The 21,025-nt window shown below is 38.8% G+C and overlaps 1 protein-coding gene across 3 annotated transcripts; it reads left to right on the top strand.

Moving 5' to 3' along the window:
* The first annotated feature begins 13,562 nt into the window (after positions 1-13,562).
* On the top strand, positions 13,563-19,581 carry LOC145766331 (chymotrypsin B-like). 3 transcript variants are annotated; one of them, XM_082578019.1, is made up of 5 exons: positions 13,563-13,744; positions 15,198-15,695; positions 16,012-16,203; positions 17,243-17,434; positions 19,089-19,538. In XM_082578019.1, exons 2-5 carry the CDS (start codon positions 15,241-15,243, stop codon positions 19,447-19,449), a joined length of 1,200 nt encoding a protein of 399 aa, XP_082434145.1. In that variant the 5' UTR covers positions 13,563-13,744; positions 15,198-15,240; the 3' UTR covers positions 19,450-19,538. The 3 variants fall into 3 exon arrangements, with proteins under 3 accessions (XP_082434145.1, XP_082434146.1, XP_082434144.1); XM_082578018.1 differs by lacking the exon at positions 13,563-13,744 and having other exon boundaries at positions 14,681-15,695; XM_082578020.1 differs by lacking the exons at positions 13,563-13,744; positions 17,243-17,434 and having other exon boundaries at positions 14,675-15,695; positions 19,089-19,581.
* The last annotated feature ends 1,444 nt before the right edge of the window (positions 19,582-21,025 follow it).

Raw genomic sequence — 21,025 nt, 5'->3', positions numbered from 1 at the left:
GATGCCGCTGAATGGAGAGCAGTCCTTAACGTGCGTTGCTCAAGCGCACACTCCGAGAGTCGAACCAGCGCCGCTTGATCTTGAAGCTTCTTCGTTTCAGAAGTGACGCGCTAACCAATTGAGCTATCGTGGCTTGAGTCCGTGAGTGTTTTGGTATTTGTAGTGTTTCGTCATAGAAACCATTGTTACGTTTCACTAGCCTATCGTTTGTACTACGTGCGACTGTTACGAGACTAGAGCCATGAGATAGATTCAGCTAAGAGAAAGTACAATAAAGTGGTCTGTGTGTAATCTATTAAAGTGTGGTATATCTAAGTTAATCAAACGGAAATACAACAATGGCGACGAGGATTTAAAGTGAAAAATGGCTGAACAAGTTACTGTAGCCCGAAGCAACCCGCTGGTCTGCGAACTAGGCAGTCTCAAATCGTTTCAAGTGCAAGGTGATCCACATGGTTTAGGACAAAGATGGAAGCAGTGGAAAAGGTCATTTTCTCTTTTTATAGTCAGTAAAGGAATCGCAGACGATAAACAAAAGCAAGCGTTGTTGTTACACACAGCTGGAGAAGAGGTTCAAGAAGTTTATTTCAGCCTCGTGGACGAAAATGACGACAGTAAGTCTTTTAACGATACTCTAGCAATTTTGGATGAGTACTTTTTGCCTAAATCTAATGTTCCTTTTGAAAGATACAAGTTTCGACAGCTGACGCAAGCCCAAGACGAGACAATTGATAAATTTATTTGCCGTTTGCGCCAGCAAGCAACGTTGTGTGAATTTGGAACCAATAGAAATGACTACATTCGAGATCAAGTTATTGAAAAATGTGCTTCTAACACATTGAGAAGGAAGTTGCTCGAAAAAAATAATCTAGTTTTGAATGATGCAATAGTTATTGCAAAAGCTCATGAAGATGTCGAAAATCAATTAAAGACAATGCAGCCTACGTCATCAGTTCATGTCAACGAAGTGCGCCACCCAGAGCATCGACGCGCATTGCCTTCAATTAAGAAGGAAGGGAAAGTATGTTTTGCTTGTGGTAAGACTGGACATTTTAAGTTTGATCAACAATGCCCAGCAAGAGGCAAGCAATGTAACAAATGTGGCAAAGTCGGACATTTTGCTTTACAATGTCGAACACGGTCCCGAACGAATAGATGTGTGACATCACAATATCCTTCTGACGTCAAGATGAATCGGAGTACGCCGTCGCGGAGACCAGTGCAGCGCAAGTCCAATACCAATACATTAGAGGAAGAAGAAGGGAAGACTTTTATTTTCGCAGAAAACGAGGAGAGCAACAAAGAAGAACTTTTCAACTTACAAGGGACACGTAAGAACTCTTGTACAATAATTTTGAAAGTTGGTGGTGTAAAATTATCTGATGTTTTGATCGATTCAGGTGCTGCCAGTAATGTGATTAGTAAAGATACTTGGGAATGGTTAAAATGTCGTAATGTTGTTGCCCAATGTCGGAAATCAGCTAAATTTTTGTATTCATATGGGAGTACTACACCGTTACCTACACTAGGTACTTTTACTGCAGAAGTAATTTGTGAGGATACTAACTGTGCCTGTGTAACTGATTTTATTGTAGTTAACTGTGATGCACCTAGTCTCTTAAGTAGAGATACTGCAGAAAAATTAAGAGTATTGCGTATTGGCCCTTCACGTGTAAACAATCTGTGTAATGATGTTTTTGATAGTTACCCTAAACTGTTCAATGGGGTGGGACTTTTAAAAAATTATGAATTAAAGTTACACATTGACACATCAGTAAAGCCCGTGGCTCAACCAGTACGTAAAGTTCCATTTCAACTTAGGGGTAAAGTTGAGTGCAAATTGCAAGACCTACTCGACGCAGACATCATTGAAGAAGTTCCCGAGGGACCTACAGGTTGGGTTTCACCCGTTGTTATTATCCCAAAGCCAGATGGGGATGTACGATTGTGTGTAGACATGCGTCGAGCGAATGAAGCAATCATCCGGGAACGACATCCCATTCCAACAATTGAAGATTTGTTGCATCGAATGAATGGTAGCACTATGTTTAGTAAACTCGATTTAAAGTGGGGTTTCCATCAAATTATGTTAGAGCCAGAAAGTCGTTACATTACAACATTTGTGACGCATAAAGGACTGTATCGCTATAAACGTTTGATGTTTGGAATCAATTCCGCTCCAGAGAAGTACCAAAAGATTCTGTGCGATGTGTTGAAGAAATGTCAAGGAGTAGCCAACATCGCAGACGATGTAATTGTGTACGGGAAGAACAAAGAAGAACACGACCAAAGATTGATTAATGTTTTAGAAAAACTACAGGAAGCCGGATTAACCTTGAACAAACATAAATGCCAATTTCGTTTACCGAAGCTGACGTTTTTTGGACACAATCTGAGCAAGCAAGGTGTCAGTCCTAGCGAGGAAAAAGTCGCAGCAATACTGAATGCAGAACCACCGAAAACTTCAAGTGAAGCAAGATCATTTATGGGATTGGTTCAATACTCTTCTAAATTTATTCCAAATCTTGCTACGATCGCTAGGCCTATACTTGATCTGACAAAGAAAGAAGTTAAATTTGAGTGGAAGCAGGAGCAGCAACAAGCTTTTGAACAGCTGAAATCATTGATGACCAAAGCTAATGCATTAGCATTTTTCCGAACCGATTGCAAGACACGCATTATTGCAGATGCATCACCAGTCGGTTTAGGAGCTGTTCTTACACAGCTACAGGATGGGTTATGGCGCGTAATTGCCTATGCGTCAAGGAGTCTTTCTGACATTGAGAAGCGTTATAGCCAAACAGAAAAGGAAGCTTTAGGATTAGTTTGGGCATGTGAACGCTTTAATCTGTATGTGTTCGGGAAAGAATTTGAGCTGGAAACAGACCATAAACCTTTACAGTTTATTTATAACAAAACGTCCAAACCCTCTGCCAGAATAGAAAGATGGGTTTTAAGGTTACAAGCTTATGATTTCAAAGTTGTTTACAGACCGGGACGTACGAACATTGCAGATGCCTTATCAAGACTCAACTCCACACAATCAAAAGAAGACGGTTCGCATGAAGAGTACGATTTTGTGAGGTTAGTAGCAATAAGCAGTACTCCAGTTGCATTAACACCGCTAGAAATTGAAAGAGAGTCTGCTCGTGACAAGGAGTTTGAAGAAATTCGAAAATATGTCAAATCTGGTGGTCAAAGTGTTCTCAATTTAGCTATTTACATGTCAAGGATGAACTTTGTTGTTATGGTGAATTAATTTTAAGAGGAACACGACTAGTAATTCCAATGTCTTTGCGAGAACGCGTTTTGGAGCTCGCACATGAAGGACACCAGGGAATCGTTAAAACTAAGAATAGACTACGCACGAAAGTGTGGTGGCCTAAAATGGACAGTGATGCAGAGAAGTTGTGTAGGAAATGTCATGGTTGCCAAGTGACAAGCGAATATGCAAGACCAGAGCCGATGACAAGAGTGGTTCCTCCGAACGGTCCATGGCAAGCTTGTTCTGCTGACATTCTTGGACCGTTGCCAAGCGGTGAAAACATTTTAGTTATTGTGGACTACTACAGTAGGTACTATGAAATAGCTGTCTTGAAGTCTACTACCACCACGAAAATAATAGACGCAATTGTGCCTGTGTTTGCACGATTCGGTGTGCCAGTTTCTTTGAGAACCGATAATGGGCCACAATTTGTTTCTTCAGAGTTTGAAAATTTCTTAACCGAGTACGGCATAAAGCATGAAAAGTCGACGCCATTGTGGCCACAAGCAAATGGAGAGGTGGAGCGACAAAACAGAACGTTGATGAAAGCGATCAGAAATGCACATGTGGACGGAAAAGAATGGAAAGAGGAGATCAGTAAATTCCTGATGGCTTATCGATCGACACCACAGTCATCCACTGGTGCATCTCCGTACTATTTGATGTTTGGACGAGAAATGAAAACGAAACTTCCAGAATTGTGTCGTGAGCCACAACAGTTCGACGAAGAAGTCAGAGATCGTGATTGGGAGAACAAATTGAAAAGTAAAAGCTATGCTGACGAAAAAAGGGGGGCTGTAGAGTCGGAAATAAAAATGGGTGATGAAGTCTTAGTTAGAAATCCTAAAACTTCTAAATTGTCTCCTACATTTAAACCTGTCCCTCAAACAGTTGTCTCGAAAGAAAAGGGTGAGGTTACTGTTATGGATAAAGATGGTATTGAACTAAAACGTAATTCGTCTTTCTTTAAGAAGTATATCAGTCCAGACAATAGTCCTTGTGAAAGTGAGACTTACGACTCACCACTAGTCACTGTCGATGAATCAGATTCAATGAATCTATCACCCCCACGTTTACAAATGCCAGAACGTAGATCTTCTCGCTGTATAACTAAACCAACAAGGTTTAATGACTATGTTCTCACATAAACATGTTTACTGTATGTGGTAATATTGTGTAGTTCTGTTTTTACGTGTATTGGAGTAACCTACCACATACTAACAATATTCTTATTTGTTTATGTCTTGCTTCATACTTGCATATTAAAGCATATCGTCGAAATAGTAATAGCCTGACCTGATGTTCTATGTACATACCATTTATGTCACCAATTGTTTCGTAATTGGGTCGCCACTAAAGTGCAGCTGTAGCAGTTCATAAAAGCTCATTCATATTCTTGTTTTTCAATGTTAAAGCTGCATTAACTATTGTGATGTGTACCGTATTTTAAAGTTTAAAAAAAAGGAGGGATGTAGTGTTTCGTCATAGAAACCATTGTTACGTTTCACTAGCCTATCGTTTGTACTACGTGCGACTGTTACGAGACTAGAGCCATGAGATAGATTCAGCTAAGAGAAAGTACAATAAAGTGGTCTGTGTGTAATCTATTAAAGTGTGGTATATCTAAGTTAATCAAACGGAAATACAACAGTATTGACTGCATATGTTGGCTACTTTAAGTCTTGATTGTTTGCACAACAAACGAGAATAATAATCCCAGTAAACATTGTACCTCGGCCCAAAGTAGTGTGACAGTTGGTAAAATAGGGCTCCTCTGTTGTCCCAACGTAGCCTATCTTGCACCATTCGTCGCAGTTAGGCCAACTTATTTTAAAGTTTTTGGGCCAACATAAAAAAGATTGAGGGGTTAGGCTACTGTAGTTCACCCGCAAATAATGACGTTGGCCCAACATTCTGTACAACTGCACACCAACATTGGCAAGAACGACTTCCTAATTTTAAGTTTTTTTTGCATTTTTATTGTCCCATTACAATTGTGAATACCATGAAGCAAACTTGAACAATTCTTCGAAGGTATCTTCCATTAAAATATTTCAAAAGTTGGCAAAACTACACCACCCTCAGCCAACCCGAACAACCGTCAGCCAACGTTGGGCCAAGGAAAAGTGTTTACTGGGATATTAATCAAAAATGAGTCACAACAGTCTACCATCATAATTGACAGAGCATCACCATCATTTTCAATCGTTTTTGTGTCTTATTTTTTAGCACTTTGTTTAATTTCACATTCTAGGCTACTCATTTTTTTTTCGAAGTTCAAGTCTCGCATGTTCATTAACATTCCAGAAGCTGTCTTGTATAGCCTACCCAGTAACGGATCTAGCACTTGGCCACGCAGCCTATTCCCTTCAAACGGAAAAAAAAACATACAGAACTTTCCACGTCTTTGCAATATTTTTACCTCGTTTCACTCGATTGCATTTCATTGCCTTATCATCAGAGGCACAGCAATCCTTCATTTTCAGCACTGTAGGCTATAGCCTACAGGAATTTTTACGTCGTAGAAAATCTGGTGCCTTCCATCTTTTTTTAAAATCCGCTACTGTGCAGCCGCTGTAGGCCTTAACAATAACTAACCCTCAGTAGTCGGTTACGCATTAAACATTTTCTGATTGAATTCATGAAAGATTTTAGGTGAGATTTCGCAGGCTTGAAATTTCATCAGAAGGAGTCCGTGACTAAAAAAAAGTTGGGAAGCGTAACCAGGGGCGCCGGAACGGTTTTTGACTGGGGGGGGGGGCAGTATTATGAAAAAAGGGCAATTTTGTTGCTGAAAGGCCAATCTTTTTTAAAGTTTTAAGATAACATATATAGCGATAATGCTCATCCATCAGCTCATTATCGAGTAATGATACAAGTGTCCGGTATACAAAGAACAATGGCAAGGAAGGGCATCACGCTATGTTATAACAATGTAGGCCAACCTACTGTAGGCCTAATAGCCTACAGAATTTTGTGTCGTGAATATTCATTTGAGGCAGAAATGAAAGACTAGAATTAGGCTAAACGCAAAGAGCTGAAATTATTACGGTATATCGTATTGCAAAATGTGCAGTAGCTTACATGACCTTAAAAGGGCACCATTGCCCCCATGCACAGAAAATCTAAAGGACAGGGGGGTATCCGCCCGCTTCCGGCGCCCCTGAAAGCGTTGTTCTACATTACAAGTATGCAACACTGCCAAGAATAATTTATCAGAAGCTCTCTTACTCCAAACATAGGCTACCGTAGACTACCTTATGAGTTAAAAAAACTCAAGGTTTTAATGTAGCCTAAATGTAAATGAAGGGCTGGATATTTGGATACATAGCCGTACGAGCCAGGGGGGGCAGCCGCCCCCCCTGTTGTTTCAAAACGTCGCGAATCCGGGCAAAATCTTAAAATTATTAGGGCAAAAATTGCTATATAAAAAGCAACAAAATTGCATGAATTAAGAAAAACTATAAATTAATATCTTTTACCTATCAAACTAAGTACAGCCTCTTATTTGCACAAGAAATGTGCCGCAAAATTTTCATTTGGCACACCCGTACTGATGTATTGTATTGCATGGTGATCAAACTATAGTATGAAATGCATTTAACCAACTGCATCATGCCAATTTGGGCAGCCACCAAAATATGTCTCTAATACTTTTGTGAAACTGCCCAAATCAAAACACAAAATTTGCTATATAGCTAATTTTATTAATTTTCACAAATGCATCGTGTTGATTTGGGCAGCTAAAAACATGAAATTATTTGATGAAACTGATTAGTCTGTCTGTTTATGCAACTGCCCAAATTAGCGTGAGGCAGTTTACCCAAAATGAACAAATTCATTAATTTTTCCCATTTACATAACTGTATCGTTTAGATTAAGGCAACAAAAAATATGAAATTATCTGATCATAGTCTATTTATAAAACTGCCCAAATTGGCATGATGCAGTTGCCTCGCATCAAAATGTACAAAGTCTTTAATTTTTTTCATAATATCCATAAATGTATCATCTTGATTTGGGCAACTACAAAATATGAATTTATATAAATCTGGTGAATAGCCTACCGGTACTTTTACAAAACAATTCGTGTGAGGAGGTCACAGTACTTTTTCAACCATAAATGGACATAGCTAAGCAACACCACCACAACATTTAACAAAAACATGTTATATATACCTGTTAAAAGTACTGTAATGTTAAGGTGTTGCTTAGCTTTGTTTGGTTACTTTTATAAAAAGGTTCTGCTACTATTCGGCGAGTTCCCTATTCGGCCAGAGCCTTTTTTGGCGAGTTTCCTATTCGGCGATTTTTTGAAAATCCAACGACGCCTTCTGCAAATCCGATGATTGAATATTATTCAACATTCAGACATTGAATCAATGTAAATACGAACTGTTAGGCTAATTGGGTTCTTTGAATCCTACGTCACTGTCTGTATGCAAACTTAGAATATATTAAACTTAGTTATTTTTGTCATCAAATTACCTAGCCTAACTATATTTTTAGAAGTAGTGCTGCCAGACCTTTTTATTTTTGTACTAAAATTCGTATCATCAAAACTACTTTAATTGATTGAACAAAGTTTATTTGAACAGAAGTAGTATGTTTGTGTTTTATTACATTTAATTATAATTTCTCTATTGTTATGTACTTTTTTCTGAATCCTCATGGTCACCCTGAGCCGGTTTCCTGCAATGTTTATTTTTCTGAGTCTTTTATGACATCACAACTGATATTTAAGTGGCCTTGTTTATTATTTGTGGTGTGTAAAACAATATTTGTTACTCCTACTTACCCTGCTCTTCAAAGATGAATTCATTTGTTCTATCTTGAATACTTTGGTAAGAAGTTCTAGCTAGCTGGTGATCAGTGGCATAGCCAAGGGGGGGGTATTGCAAAGAGCGAGTTTTGCCATTACCAAGCATTTAAATATCTCAGCCAGGAATTAGCAACAAGAAAACATGGAGAATTGTAGCTTTATTTCTAAAAAATACCGAAGAAAACATGATCTTATCCTTTTGCTATGCCACCGGACAGCATCATTTTACAGGAATATTCATAACCACATTTTTGTTGAAAATGCTCTCAGAATGCACCAAATTCAAAGTAATTTTTCAAAATTTTCTGGGGGAGGCCCCCCAGACCCTCCCACTGCTGGGTGTCGTCATAAGCGAAACACGCCCTCAACCCCCGCCCTTTCAAAATTACTGGCTACGCCACTGCTGGTGATCTTGTACGTTATGTTACTTTTTCACTGTTATCATCAGGGATAGTTATCATACACCGCATACATTATATTTGGGCAATTTCTATAAAAGTGTGCACATTTGGGCAAATTTACTTTCTGCCCCCCCAAAATGCTTTGGTCTCGTACGGCTATGTTTGGATAAGCTATGCTTAAGTCTATCTGCCACGAATCGATTGTTGCATTGTGGATTTTGATTTGATGATTAGGCTTTGTTGATGCATGAATGGTTTTGACTTTAGGGTTTGCAATCTTTGTCTTTTTATGTTTGTTTGAAGGCACGGCAAAAATTACTTAGGAGCTGTTTCAATATCAATGACATTATTTGCTTGGTTTTCTTTACTCCCACCATCTATCACGCATAGGCCTATTGGATCAATGTAGTTGCACCTAATGCAATTGCAATATGACGTTTTGACAATTTCCTCCACGAAAGGATCATATGCGTTGACAGAGGTAGGCTACTTCGGATCTGCGCCCAAAATCATTTTGGTGACCCGAGAACCAAGGAAACAACACATGAGGGGGGTTGGTAGCCTACCGGTCTCAAATTTCTCTGATCATATGGTAGGCTATTGTGTCGGCCTGAGAGCCACTTTTTTCCTGGTCTTCCTGTAGGCCTACGCTTATTCTTCACTTCCGGGCAAAAGCGTGGATACGACAAAAATATATGATATTCAATGAGTTCTACACCATGATAATTGTGAGCACTCAAAGCGGTAGGCCTATGTTGCATGGTATTGTAGCCTACCGGAGATGGAAAAATTAAGTTTCTGATGTCTTAGGTTGTCACCTGAAAATGATAATCTGGAGCGACTTATAGTTTTATGGCAGGGTATGTTAATGTGGACAATAATAAAAGGTATTTCATTAAACCATAGATAGAATGTCTCTCCTGTCAGCCTGCTAGGCTTATGCATTAAAGATGGTAGACCAGCATTTCTCAATTTCTACTCGTGACCGCTACTTAAATTGTGCTGGGTTTGGAGATTGTCTTGTATTTGTTTACAATGAAATTTTGACTGCATCGTTTTTATTTCAGAGCGTTGGTGTCTGGCCATATTTGGAATTTAAAACATAGCCTAATCATCATGGATTGACTTTAGCCTACATTTTAGCGCAAATAGCACTTCGTTGTCTCTCAGGGCGATAAGCGTTGATTAACTACAGTTTTTATTCACGCCTACAACATAATATAGGCTACAGGCTAAGCTAACACCAAGTAAAAAAAACTAGCTGCATTTGTTGACCTATTGACTGTCGCCTATAGAAAATGTTTGAAATGAAACTATCTTTCTAGAAAATGTTTGGCCACAGAAAAAGGTAGCTTTAGCAGCATAGGCTATAAAATAGGTTGTTATTCTCAACTTACTTGTTAGTGTGCAATATTAGTGTGCGTTAGTGTGCTGTAATGAATGTACTATTTCGCACGTTTTGTTTACCTATGTACTCCAGTCAACTGTGGGCCAGATACTTATCCTCAAGTATGAATAAATTGCGTGTGGCTTACAATAATGCATTTCGAACATTGCATAAATTACCGAGGCGTGTTAGCATTAGTAGTATTCAGACGTACCATCATATTCCTACGTTTCATGCCCTATTCCGAAATCGTATATTTAATTTTGTCAACCGCTGTCGGGTCTCATTTAACAAGTGGTTAGTTGCAGTTTTTACCTCAGAGTGTTATGCTTCTTCTGGCTATGCGTCTCGCTATAACGTGACTATGTACGCATAGGTTTTGCTTATATATGTAACCTTGTGTGTTCTGTGACTTGTGTTGTGTTTATGAATATGGGCATGTCTCTTTAGTGCCTGATGCAAATAAATAATAATAAGAATAATAAATAAAATTGTTGACTTGTTTGCGACCGCCAAATGTAGGCTATTGTAGACCATCTACCGGTATATGGCCTATATTTTTTTAAGATACATGACTAAGTTTCCTTTGGAATTGCAATGCTACTGAGCCATTATATAATTATTTCGAAGAAATCCGCAACCATAGCAGATTAAGAACCACTGCTGCACTACAGTAAAACATTTGCACAAATATGGCTGATAACAAAAATTATTTTCTTCAACCTGTGCAATTTTGATTGTAGCCTATGCATGCAGGGGTCGGGAACCTTGGGCCTATTTTTGGCTCATTTAATGACAGCATCTGGCCCGAAGAAAGTTTTTGTTAACTTTTCATTACTATTTAGCTGAAAATACGCTTAGAAATCACCAATTTAAATGTAACTTTTCAATTTTTTCTGGGTGAGGCCCAAAGACCACATGCTGTTTTTCTCGTCTTTAGTGAACACGAGGCCCCACTGCCCCACTTCTACAACTAACGAGCTGCCATTGCATGTTAGGTGGATGCCTGCGTCCAACCGTCCAACTCCCACAGACTTACTACCAGTGCTTTCAGGCAGCGCCCCACCAAAACTATGCAGAGAGAATTCCATTATACGGCTTGTATTGAAGGCAGAGGTCAATGATTGCCATCTCCTCCACAATGTAGTTCTTGACGCACAACAGCTCACACGTCAACGTCTGCCATCCAGGCACCTTTTTTCTCGACACGATGTGGCGCTTCATGAAGGTCACTTCGATCTGATGAAGTCATGGAGAGACTGCTGGGAAACCATCTCACGGCCCAACCAGTTCCAAGTCACACCAGACACTACGGTACCACCTGGCTCAGACCTGCCAAGAAAAGACTGGGTGACTCTGATTCGCCTCCGTACTGGTGTCGGTCGCTTGTGTGACTCACCAGCCTTTGTTTGTGGTGAACGTCAAACAGCTCAGCACATCATTAATCTCGGCAGCGTGGCCGAGTGGTTAGCGCGTTGGGCTCGCAGTCGAGAGCCTGCATGTTCGACTCCAGCCACCCGCACTTGCTGTTGTTTCTCTGGGCAAGAAACTTTACGATAATTGCCTCTACCTAGTGATCGATTTCGAGTAATGGGTAGTACCAAATTTAAGTCATAAGTAGAGTAGACAATCGGAAACAGACATTGCCGTCGGCTGCAGCGTGGGTCAGGTGTACGTCGGAAGGCGTACGCCGATGCATAGCGCTCAAGTCCGCTTTCCCGCAATGCAGGATAAAGATAAACAAACAAAACAAACAAACAATCACTGTACAGTGTTTCGACCTGCAGAACATGTGGATCTCCTAGAGCCTGATATGAAGACACCTACTCTGGTTGCAACAATTGGGAGATGTTGTCTGAATTGCTGCCTCATAAGCACGAAGAAGATGTTAGGTGTAGGTTATTACGGTAAGTGTTGTTGTTGTTTGTTTTTCATATTTTTATCCTGTATTGCGGGAAAGCGGACTTGAGCGCTATGCATCGGTGTACGCCTTCCGACGTACACCTGACCCACGCTGCAGCCGACGGCAATGTCTGTTTCCGGTTGTCTACTCTACTTATGACTTAAATTTGGTACTACCCAGTACTCGAAATCGATCACTGGGTAGAGGCAATTATCGTAAAGTTTCTTGCCCAGAGAAACATCAGCAAGTGCGGGTGGCTGGAGTCAAACATGCAGGCTCTCGACTGCGAGCCCAACGCGCTAACCACTCGGCCACTGCTGCCGAAGTGATAAAGCATTATTTATTATGGCTCTCACAGAAATGCATTTAAAAAAATGTAACTTTCATGGCTCTCTTCCTAATAGGGTTCCCGACTCCTGGGAGACTAAAACTAATGATAGCGTAGGAACGAATAGCTCACAATAAAAACAAATTAGCCCAGGCTACTATTCATTAAAACAATGTTTCTTGGCTGGTAGCTTTCTAAATCTCATACTTTGCTACCTTTTAGTTAAACCTCTTCAGTTTAGTAGTTATTACGGCACTTACAGTTTAGGTGTTGGACCTTGTTTATTTATGCATAAAATTTATGTTTTGTTTTTGTTCATTGACAAAAGAAAATTGTTTTTTGATGATCAAATGTTTTAACATGAAAAAATTGTTTCCATACTGCTTTTATATTCCATTGTCGCATTTGTGCACTTACATGCTGTAACTCAAGCGTGTCTCTATTATTCAAGACTTATTTTTATTCAGTATTACGCTACACTTGCAAGCTATTTATGGAGTTTTTATTTTGTAGTAAGGGGCTGTTTAAATATTATTTTCCGTCCTCTGGGGAATTAGAAGAGCCGTCAAAGATTGACAAAAAACTTTGGCATCATTGCTTATTAGAGATGTAGAATATGGGCCTCATATGATATTTGAACAGCCTCTTATGAGTGACTGTTTTATTTTCAAGCTCAGCTTTTTTCTTGTAGCAGTTTCGATATTTATTTATGTAATCTCAATAAAATATCATTTTCTGAAAATATCTTTTAGTTGATCTGTAAGCTGAATGTCTGGTTGAGAATTAAGCCTGTTCCTTCCTTGCAGACAAATTTAACTCTTTCGCGCCCAATATGTTGTTTCAAAATGATCCTCGTCATAAATGCGTGCCGTTTGGTGAGAAATATCAAGGTCTGTGGGAACAAAAATTTGGAATGGAGACAATTTTTAAGTTCTGAGAAATTGGATTAGAAATCGAGCCATATAAAGAAGCTACCGTACGCCACAATGCCAAGCAAAAAAAGTCAAACAGAGGAAATTACATCTAATATCAGTTACTAATTAAATAAAAACCATAACAACCGGTTTCATATTTATTGAGATCTTCACAAAACTCTTATTCAAATAGAATCGGGTAAATTAATCTAATATAAGTTACTTAAATTTTCTATTTGAATAAGAGCCTTCTGAAGGTCTCAATAGGGGTGAAACAAACTGCCAAGATTCTTAGATAATTTAATTAGTGACTATATTTGATATATTAGTGACTGTAGCCTATTTGATACATGGCTATGATTGCATTGAAGAAAAGAATTGCTTATGACCTCACAATGTTATATTGATGTTTTGTAATACAGCATAGGCTTAACATTTTAAATATTGTATTTTTGCTTTTTTGCAAAGCAATTCAAAATAGTGGACATTTGTAATTATAGACTATGCTTCTGTTGATTATAACATGGGGTAAAATGATGGCAAGGCATAGAAATTTCAATCTTGCTTAATCAGGGTTCCGAAAAGTAGCCTACATAGCAACGAGAAATTTTGTTCGATACCATCATGAGTTTTTTTTTATTTATTTTTTTATTTAAGTCCTATATTTACTCAATGTTGTATTATGTTTGAAGTCCAGTGAAAACAGAGTTTTTTACTGCAGCGAGTAAGTTAGGCTTATAGTTTATTAAAAAACTTACTTTTATATTTTTTCGTTGTCCGGCAAAAGGGTCCTGAAGTAAGTTGGCTGGGTTTTCGATATACAGTAGGTTATTTATCAATATCTGTGAAAAAATAATAGTCTACATCAAAATATTATTTTACCAATTATAAAAAAGTTGAACAGTTGACTTGACACTAATTAGCAACAGATGGTAGGCTAGGCTACTCATTGCATTGAGAATAGTAGCTAGATTTTTATATTTAGGCTTTAAACTAATTTCGGAATCTATCGCAGTAGGCCTACAGTGATTTAGCCTACTACGCAAACTTTTTTTTAATATTAATTTTCACCGACTTTTTGGTCGAAGCTGCTGTGCATATTGATTTATTGCAAACACGGTATAGCCTACTTAATTCGCGTTCCTTAGCGAATTTAATTTGGCGAACTTGTAGTTTTTTTACCGCATTATTAGGCTACTTCCTAAGTGTTGGGGAGTTCCCATCCCGCAACACAATAAGCTTTTGTTTTGTAATTCTGTATCATGTCGCCTTGACTACTCGAGAGAAATCAAAGTTGGGCCATTGCCTCTTAATGTAATCGCATTAATATTACATTATTTCTGTCAAAATGAAATTGTTATTGTAAACAAAGTTCTCTGGATTCTTTATAGCGCCGCCCAAGCAAAGGCGACGAGCATGAAACAAAATGAAATACTTCACGAAAGGCTGGGATAGTTAAAACAAACTTAGTTGCGTTGCGCGCAGTGAGAGCAACTGGCTCAAACGACTGTAGTCGTTATACGCACTTAACAGGTTAAAGTTCTTTATTAGGCCTACTAGACTGTAGGCTGCATTTTGGGTCCGTCATGGCAGCTCGGTGTATCCGCTATTTACGTAAAACTGTGATAGTTTTTCTTTTGCAGAAATTAATAAATAGTCTAAATTATTTGCTAACTCTGGAGTTGAACTATTTACTATTGAGCTTTAGGCCTACATCTAGGATCTGTCATGGTAGCTCGTCTGTCTGTAGGCTATAACACCCCGTTCTGGAAACAAAAGAGCTTTAAAACCAAACAACCTGAATTCAACTCTGTACCGTACCGTATTTTAACACCTGCTTTGCACATAGCGGCCTTTGGTTAGAGTGTGGAATAATTTACAAGCATTAACAACACTACGATTATATATTCTCTCTGCCATCTCTGCAAATCCTGCTTGCGTTAGTGCTTCAAAGATCAACTTTTCAAGGATTTTCTTTGATCGAAGATAAAGATTCTTAGAATCACATTCAAGTCTGGCCAAAACAAAATTAGTTAAAATAAACTTGTGAATCATGAAAAGTGAATCATGAAAAGTGAATCTTTGCAGCGCAGTTTCAAGCGATTTCAGTTCAACTGGAGGATCACTGATCAAGCAATCAAATTCTTATTCACAGTTAATTTTTTTGTGTGTTACAGTTGTAAAAATGGTCTGTGTAGGCTAAAGAGTTAAAAAAGAAAAATGTCGTCTTTTTCGTCTAAATTTGATTTCCGTCACCGTCACGCCGGCGATCATCGATACCAGCGTCGTTTGAATCCTAAACCGGACCATAATACAGTATCAGATCACAAAGAAGCGTATTCGGACCACAATAAAGCTTTTTCAGACTACAGCAAGGATCAGCCAATTCCAAGGATGTATGGTCCTTTTAATTCAAAAATCAGTCTCATTGTAGCTTTTGTATCTGCTGTCGCTGTGGTTGGATTGATATTAGGCATAGTCTTTTTCATATTAGGTGGTGAGTCAGAAGATAGAGGCCCTGTAGGCAGTTCTATTCCTTTAAATGACTCATATTGGGCAAGGCAAAAGCAGAAGTGCGGTCGACCACAAATTACACCAAAGCTCATTTCCAGCAGAATTGTAGGCAGTACTGAAGCTAAACCGCACTCATGGCCGTGGCAAATCAGTTTGGTGAAGTAAGTTGTGGGAAAGATATTGTATAGTCTATTATGCGTTTAGCCAACTTTGCTACAGACATGACGCTACAGCAGGTAGTCTAGCCTACAGTAGTGAGTAGTCTATCCGATTAAGCGTTCTTCGTAACAAATCAATAGTTTGTAGATGAAAAGCATTTATGAGGCTACGGTACATTTACTGTGAAAGGCTTTGTGGCCAATATTACGTTTTTGTTCTCTTATGAAAGTGAAATTGTTACATCTAGCCTACATCTATTGGGATTCAATTAGGCTATGAAAACTAAAACAACTTAACAGACTGGAATCTTATATTTAGTTACAGATACAATGGCGGTGGACATTATCAGTTTCGGCACATTTGTGGTGGCACGCTGATTGGTCCAAATTATGTCATCACAGCTGTTCATTGCTTTTTCAATAACAAACGAACCTATGTGACGACGAATCCCAGCAATTACCGAGTTATTGTAGGAGCCCACGATAAAGCTCAAATTACTCGAGGAGCAGAGTATGTAGTCATAGGCTTTCAGCTTTTCAGTAGACACAGTAATTATAAACATGTTTCGTGCAAAGATGAAAAAATGGTGGAGTGGGCCTATAAGAGGGCAGCCTACTATCTGTTTAATAACTTATTAAGTAAAGCCGTAGACATCATTTGATAATCTGGACGTAAATCACTGCCAGCTTAAATACCGGTAAGCATTCAGCAATATATTAAATCAAATATAGTTAGGCTATTACTATGTATAAAGCAATATATATTATATATTTAAGAGGCTGTTCAAATATCATATGATGCCGCTTTTTACGCCCTCCATTTTACGTGCAGTAGGCTGCTATTGGCAACCTCAGATCTTTCAACCCTTTTCTCCTCTCAACAGTGGGTCGATTTAGTTTAGAGGAAGGGGGTGATCCCCCAAGTAACTTGCGGGAGGTGGTCGCCAAAAGTAACTTCATTCAAGGTGTATATGTAACTGTAAGGTCGGATTAAAGTAGATCAGGAGAGGCCAACACCGGAAAAAAAGCTGTTTGGTGACGTTTTCCCCGACCGGTCGATCGCGAGCAGTTAAGAAATTTTCTAATCGATGAGAGGTTGGCCACGTCTGATGTAAACCATTGTGTTTTGTTGAAATAGTCTCCTCTCCTCAAACCACTTGCTGGATCCGCTTCTGCCTCTCAAAATCATCATATGATATTTAAATAACCTTCAAAAAATCTTAAATTTGACTTTGGTCTAGCCTAACTTTTTTGCTCTAGGCTTAATTGTTATTACAACGCTATTGAAAAAGCCTGTCCAGAAGCTTAATCAGTAGAAATTTGTAAGGCTGTGGCATAAGTGTAAGCTGCAAAGATTTGGAGCTGCCAACGCAATCACAATCACCTTCATTAATTATATGGCAGTGCCAGTCCATAGGAATCCATTAAAAATGTTATAATTGTTAAGCTATATTGATTGGCGCCAAACGTCATAGAAGGGGAGAAGGCAAAGAAAAAATAAGTTGTTTTGTATCAACATTTATTAACATATAGGCCTAAATGTTTTTTAGATTCACGAAAATTTTAGCTATCCACCACCATCCATTGAACAATCTTGCAACATTTGCTGCAACAAGAAAGCCACCAGTCAATGATATCACTGTCTTAAAGCTCCAGCATGCCTTTGATCCTGCTCAGAAACATCCAATTGTTGCATACGCTTGTCTTCCACCAATCAACAGTCTCCCCCCAGTAGGAAAAAGGTGGAACGCGTTTATAGTTGAAAATTAGTCCTATAATGCTTGCTGAGCGTGTAATAGCTTTCAGGCTTAGATAAACCAATAGCGGAACAAAATATTCTAATCAGTGGATTACGGTTGATACAAAAATAATCCTCCAATGAATCTGTTTTATTGGTGGATGATTTGCTGTCGATACATCCAATCCGAAGGCTTTTCTAAAAAGGAGAAAACTCCACAGAACATACGATTAAGCTCCACTAGTCTATGGAGCAATTTCACAGACAAAAACACTTCAACAATCAAAAAACTCACTCTGCCAATCTTGATAACTGCCCTGAGTAAATGGTTAAAGTCTATACAAGAGTGAGAAAATACCAAAAATGTCCTATCACAGGCTTTCTCAGTCCGAGAACAAAGATTCAAAACCAAGCCAAATAAAATCTCATCTTTCAAAATATTTTCTCAAGCACGTCACATTGTTGTTCCTTTGTTGGTCTGATGCGCACTGGTAGGTGGCAGTAGCGCATCTTTATTACAAATACATTTGAAGTTTAAAGCAAAACTCGACAGACTATACCCACACGGCAAAATCTGTCATTTTCACATTGATTTAACGTCTGCAGATTTTGAATTAATGTATCTGCAGACTTTAAAAATGGCAGATTTTGCTGTCTGGGTTGACCTTAGTCTGTTAAGATTGGACAAGCCAGATTGCTCGATTAGCTAAGGCCCACTCAACAGGCCTACAGCTAGTAAGTGGCATAACTTTGAAATACTGTATGTACACTGTTCAGGCTACGTAGTGGCAGATGACATAGACCAGTGGTTTTCAACCAGGGTTCTGCGGAACCCTTAGGTTCCGCAAGTAAGTCCAAGGGTTCCACAAGTTTACATTCAAATCCGAGAGTCTATTTTATTATTATATGGATGCATTCTGCTTGTTGGTTGAAAAGGAATATCCTACAATTGCTCAGAAAGCGCTGCGACTTCTTATGCTGTTTTCAACCTCCTACTTGAGTGAGTTTGGATTTTCAGCTCTGACAACCATCAAGCACAAGAGGCGAGCACAATTGCTGTCTGTGGAAGATGAACTTCGTGTGTGTCTGTCAAACACACGACCCAATATTAAAGACTTGTGCAAGAAACACCAGGCTCAAGTTTCTCATTGAATTTTTATGAGAGTAAATGTAATTTTTTACAGTTTCTATTTTTATTGTACGGTACATAAATAAATCTGAACATGAGTATTTTATTTTATTAATGAAACGATGTTTTTTGCAAAAGGCAATTAAATTATTGAACAGGGGTCCTCGAGCTTGTGGAATGTTTCATTGGGTTTTGTTCCACCAAAAAGGTTGAAAACCACTGATATAGATGGTAAGCTTAAAGGCTAGATATTAAGTCCCTACCATATGTCCAGAGCAGGGACATATTTGTCACCCACAAAAATAATATAGGCCATGTAACAATCCCTGAACAACACTTTCTATTATGTATCTTTTTCTTTAGGCCTGTTACAAAATATATTCGCACTCTTTTAAATGGTCTGGCTACTTTAGGCTACCTGCTAACCACGTCACTGGCTCAGAATAGGATGTATAGCAACATTGTTCGTTTTAACCAGTCTGCTTTTAGCCTACAAACCGTTAAATAATGGTCTGGTCATAATTTTCAGGTGCTGGGCTTCAGGATGGGGGAGAACATTGGGTACTGGATACGAAAAAGTGTTGAAACAGCTTCCACAACCAGTTGTATCTGAGGAGACCTGTAATAAGTTTTATGCAAACCTGATATCGTACAATCAACATTTATGCGTGCAAGAACAGAATATGGGTACGTGCCAGGGAGATAGTGGTGGACCACTCGTGTGCAAAGACCGAAATGACAGATGGGTTCTGTATGGTGCTACCAGTTTTGGTCCTAAAACGTGTATTACAGCCCCAGGAGTGTTTGCCACCGTTGCACGTTATTTAGAATGGATTTGTTGCACGTTGAGGGATAAAGACACTCCACCTTGTCAAAATGTATACTGTTGATTTGCGTTGACTACACCTTTGTATGCAAATTTCCACGTGCATTTCTAGTAAATTAACGCTTCCCTGTTCATACTAGTTTCGGTTTCTACGCTCTTCAGCTAAGTGTAGTCGAGGAATTTTTGTTGATTTTCATTTCGAAACAAAGTTTTTTCATATCGATACGTTGTTACAATTGAAAGTTTAAAGGAATTTGCGTAAGAAAAATAGGCCAAGTTTGTCTTAAGACGAACACATACAGTGCATGACAAAATTTGTTGCTTTCATTTCTGCTGAAAAACATTTTTTACCCATGTTTTGTATCATTTCTCGATTTCTCTTGGATATGACATTATAATGCTTGTTTTTATATGGCACTGTAATCATCGCAGAATGCGTTGCTCCTCAGCGCTTTACAAAGCAGACAGTGTCAATGCAGCCGTATAAAGGCGCAACTGAGCACATTATTACCCGAACCCATTCCATTGCTCAGTGCCAAGCAGGAATTAGATTCAATACCATTTTTAAAAAGTCTTTGTTATGACCCGACAAGGTATCGAACCCATGCCTACGGTTTCAGAGGCGGATGCACTAACCCGGTTAGCAAGGAAGAGTTCCTTCAACCAGAGCCTCCGAAACAAATCAGGACTGGTCGGGACAAAATACGAAAAGTGGGCCCCCAAAAATTTTTTCAGCAAAAATAAAAGCATAGAATTTGTATACGTCAAAAGACCACGAGTTTTATTTTATTCTTTTATCTGTTAGACCACACCCATTGAGAAATTTCAAAAGATGTGTATACAGCAGGTTGCCTGAAGTAAGCAAGATGCATTTCACCACTAGTGGTGATAAGTGCTGTCCTTTAATTCCCTCCACATATTTTATTAATAAAGACCAGCATAGTAGGCTAATCGCTTATTTAGTTAATGCTGATTTTACTTGCAAGCATTAGCTTACCCTTTTTATCAAGCAGAAAGTAAATTATTGTATTATCAGACATAGTAGAGGGAGTAGGGATATCTCTTGTCCATGTCAGCGTTTACTGAAACCATAATTTGCAGCGATTTGTTTGTTAAACTTTACAGCGACGGAGGTCCCTACAGTGTTGCTGCCTAATCTCAAATGTGATAAATTAAGCAGAAAATGAACTGAGGCTAATGACAATTCCCGCTGCTGGCCACCTTGATAAAGCATCCAACAATACAATCTGAACATTTATTACAAAAGAGCCATGATAAAGACGAAATGATAGGTTTACGGTTACCCACAACTCACCGATGCAACTTATTACTCGTATTAATAACAGTATCGTGCACCACTTCAAATGAAAAATAAAGAAACAAATGAGAAAAAAAGCTTTCAAATGTCATATGAGAGCATTCTGTTTACCCTTTCCTCCATGATCAAGACGTTGCTCAACAAAAAGTAAATGCATTCAAACATAATCTCTCGACAGCATATTCGTTAGGTAAATAGCCTTTACAAAAATGGTAGGCCCACTAAAATGCAACATGAATCGAAACAACGTTAACAGAAACAGCAGTTCGTGCGAGATCCGAAGCGACGCTAATGGCCCAGCTAGAAAATCAGTCACTTTTAC

Source organism: Aplidium turbinatum, chromosome 3 (assembly GCF_918807975.1).
Source record: "Aplidium turbinatum chromosome 3, kaAplTurb1.1, whole genome shotgun sequence".
Taxonomy (NCBI): Eukaryota; Metazoa; Chordata; class Ascidiacea; order Aplousobranchia; family Polyclinidae; genus Aplidium; species Aplidium turbinatum.
The sequence above is the reverse complement of the archived record's forward strand: the minus strand, read 5'-3'. Positions and strand labels throughout refer to the sequence as shown.

What these genes read in the sequence shown, in the direction of transcription:
- LOC145766331 (XM_082578019.1), top strand. Translation starts at nt 15,241, where the DNA reads ATGTCGTCTTTTTCGTCTAAATTTGATTTCCGTCACCGTCACGCCGGC. An exon ending in CAAATTACTCGAGGAGCAGA is followed by an intron (nt 16,204 to 17,242) that starts GTATGTAGTCAT and finishes AATGTTTTTTAG; the next exon opens with ATTCACGAAAATTTTAGCTA. An exon ending in CTCCCCCCAGTAGGAAAAAG is followed by an intron (nt 17,435 to 19,088) that starts GTGGAACGCGTT and finishes CATAATTTTCAG; the next exon opens with GTGCTGGGCTTCAGGATGGG.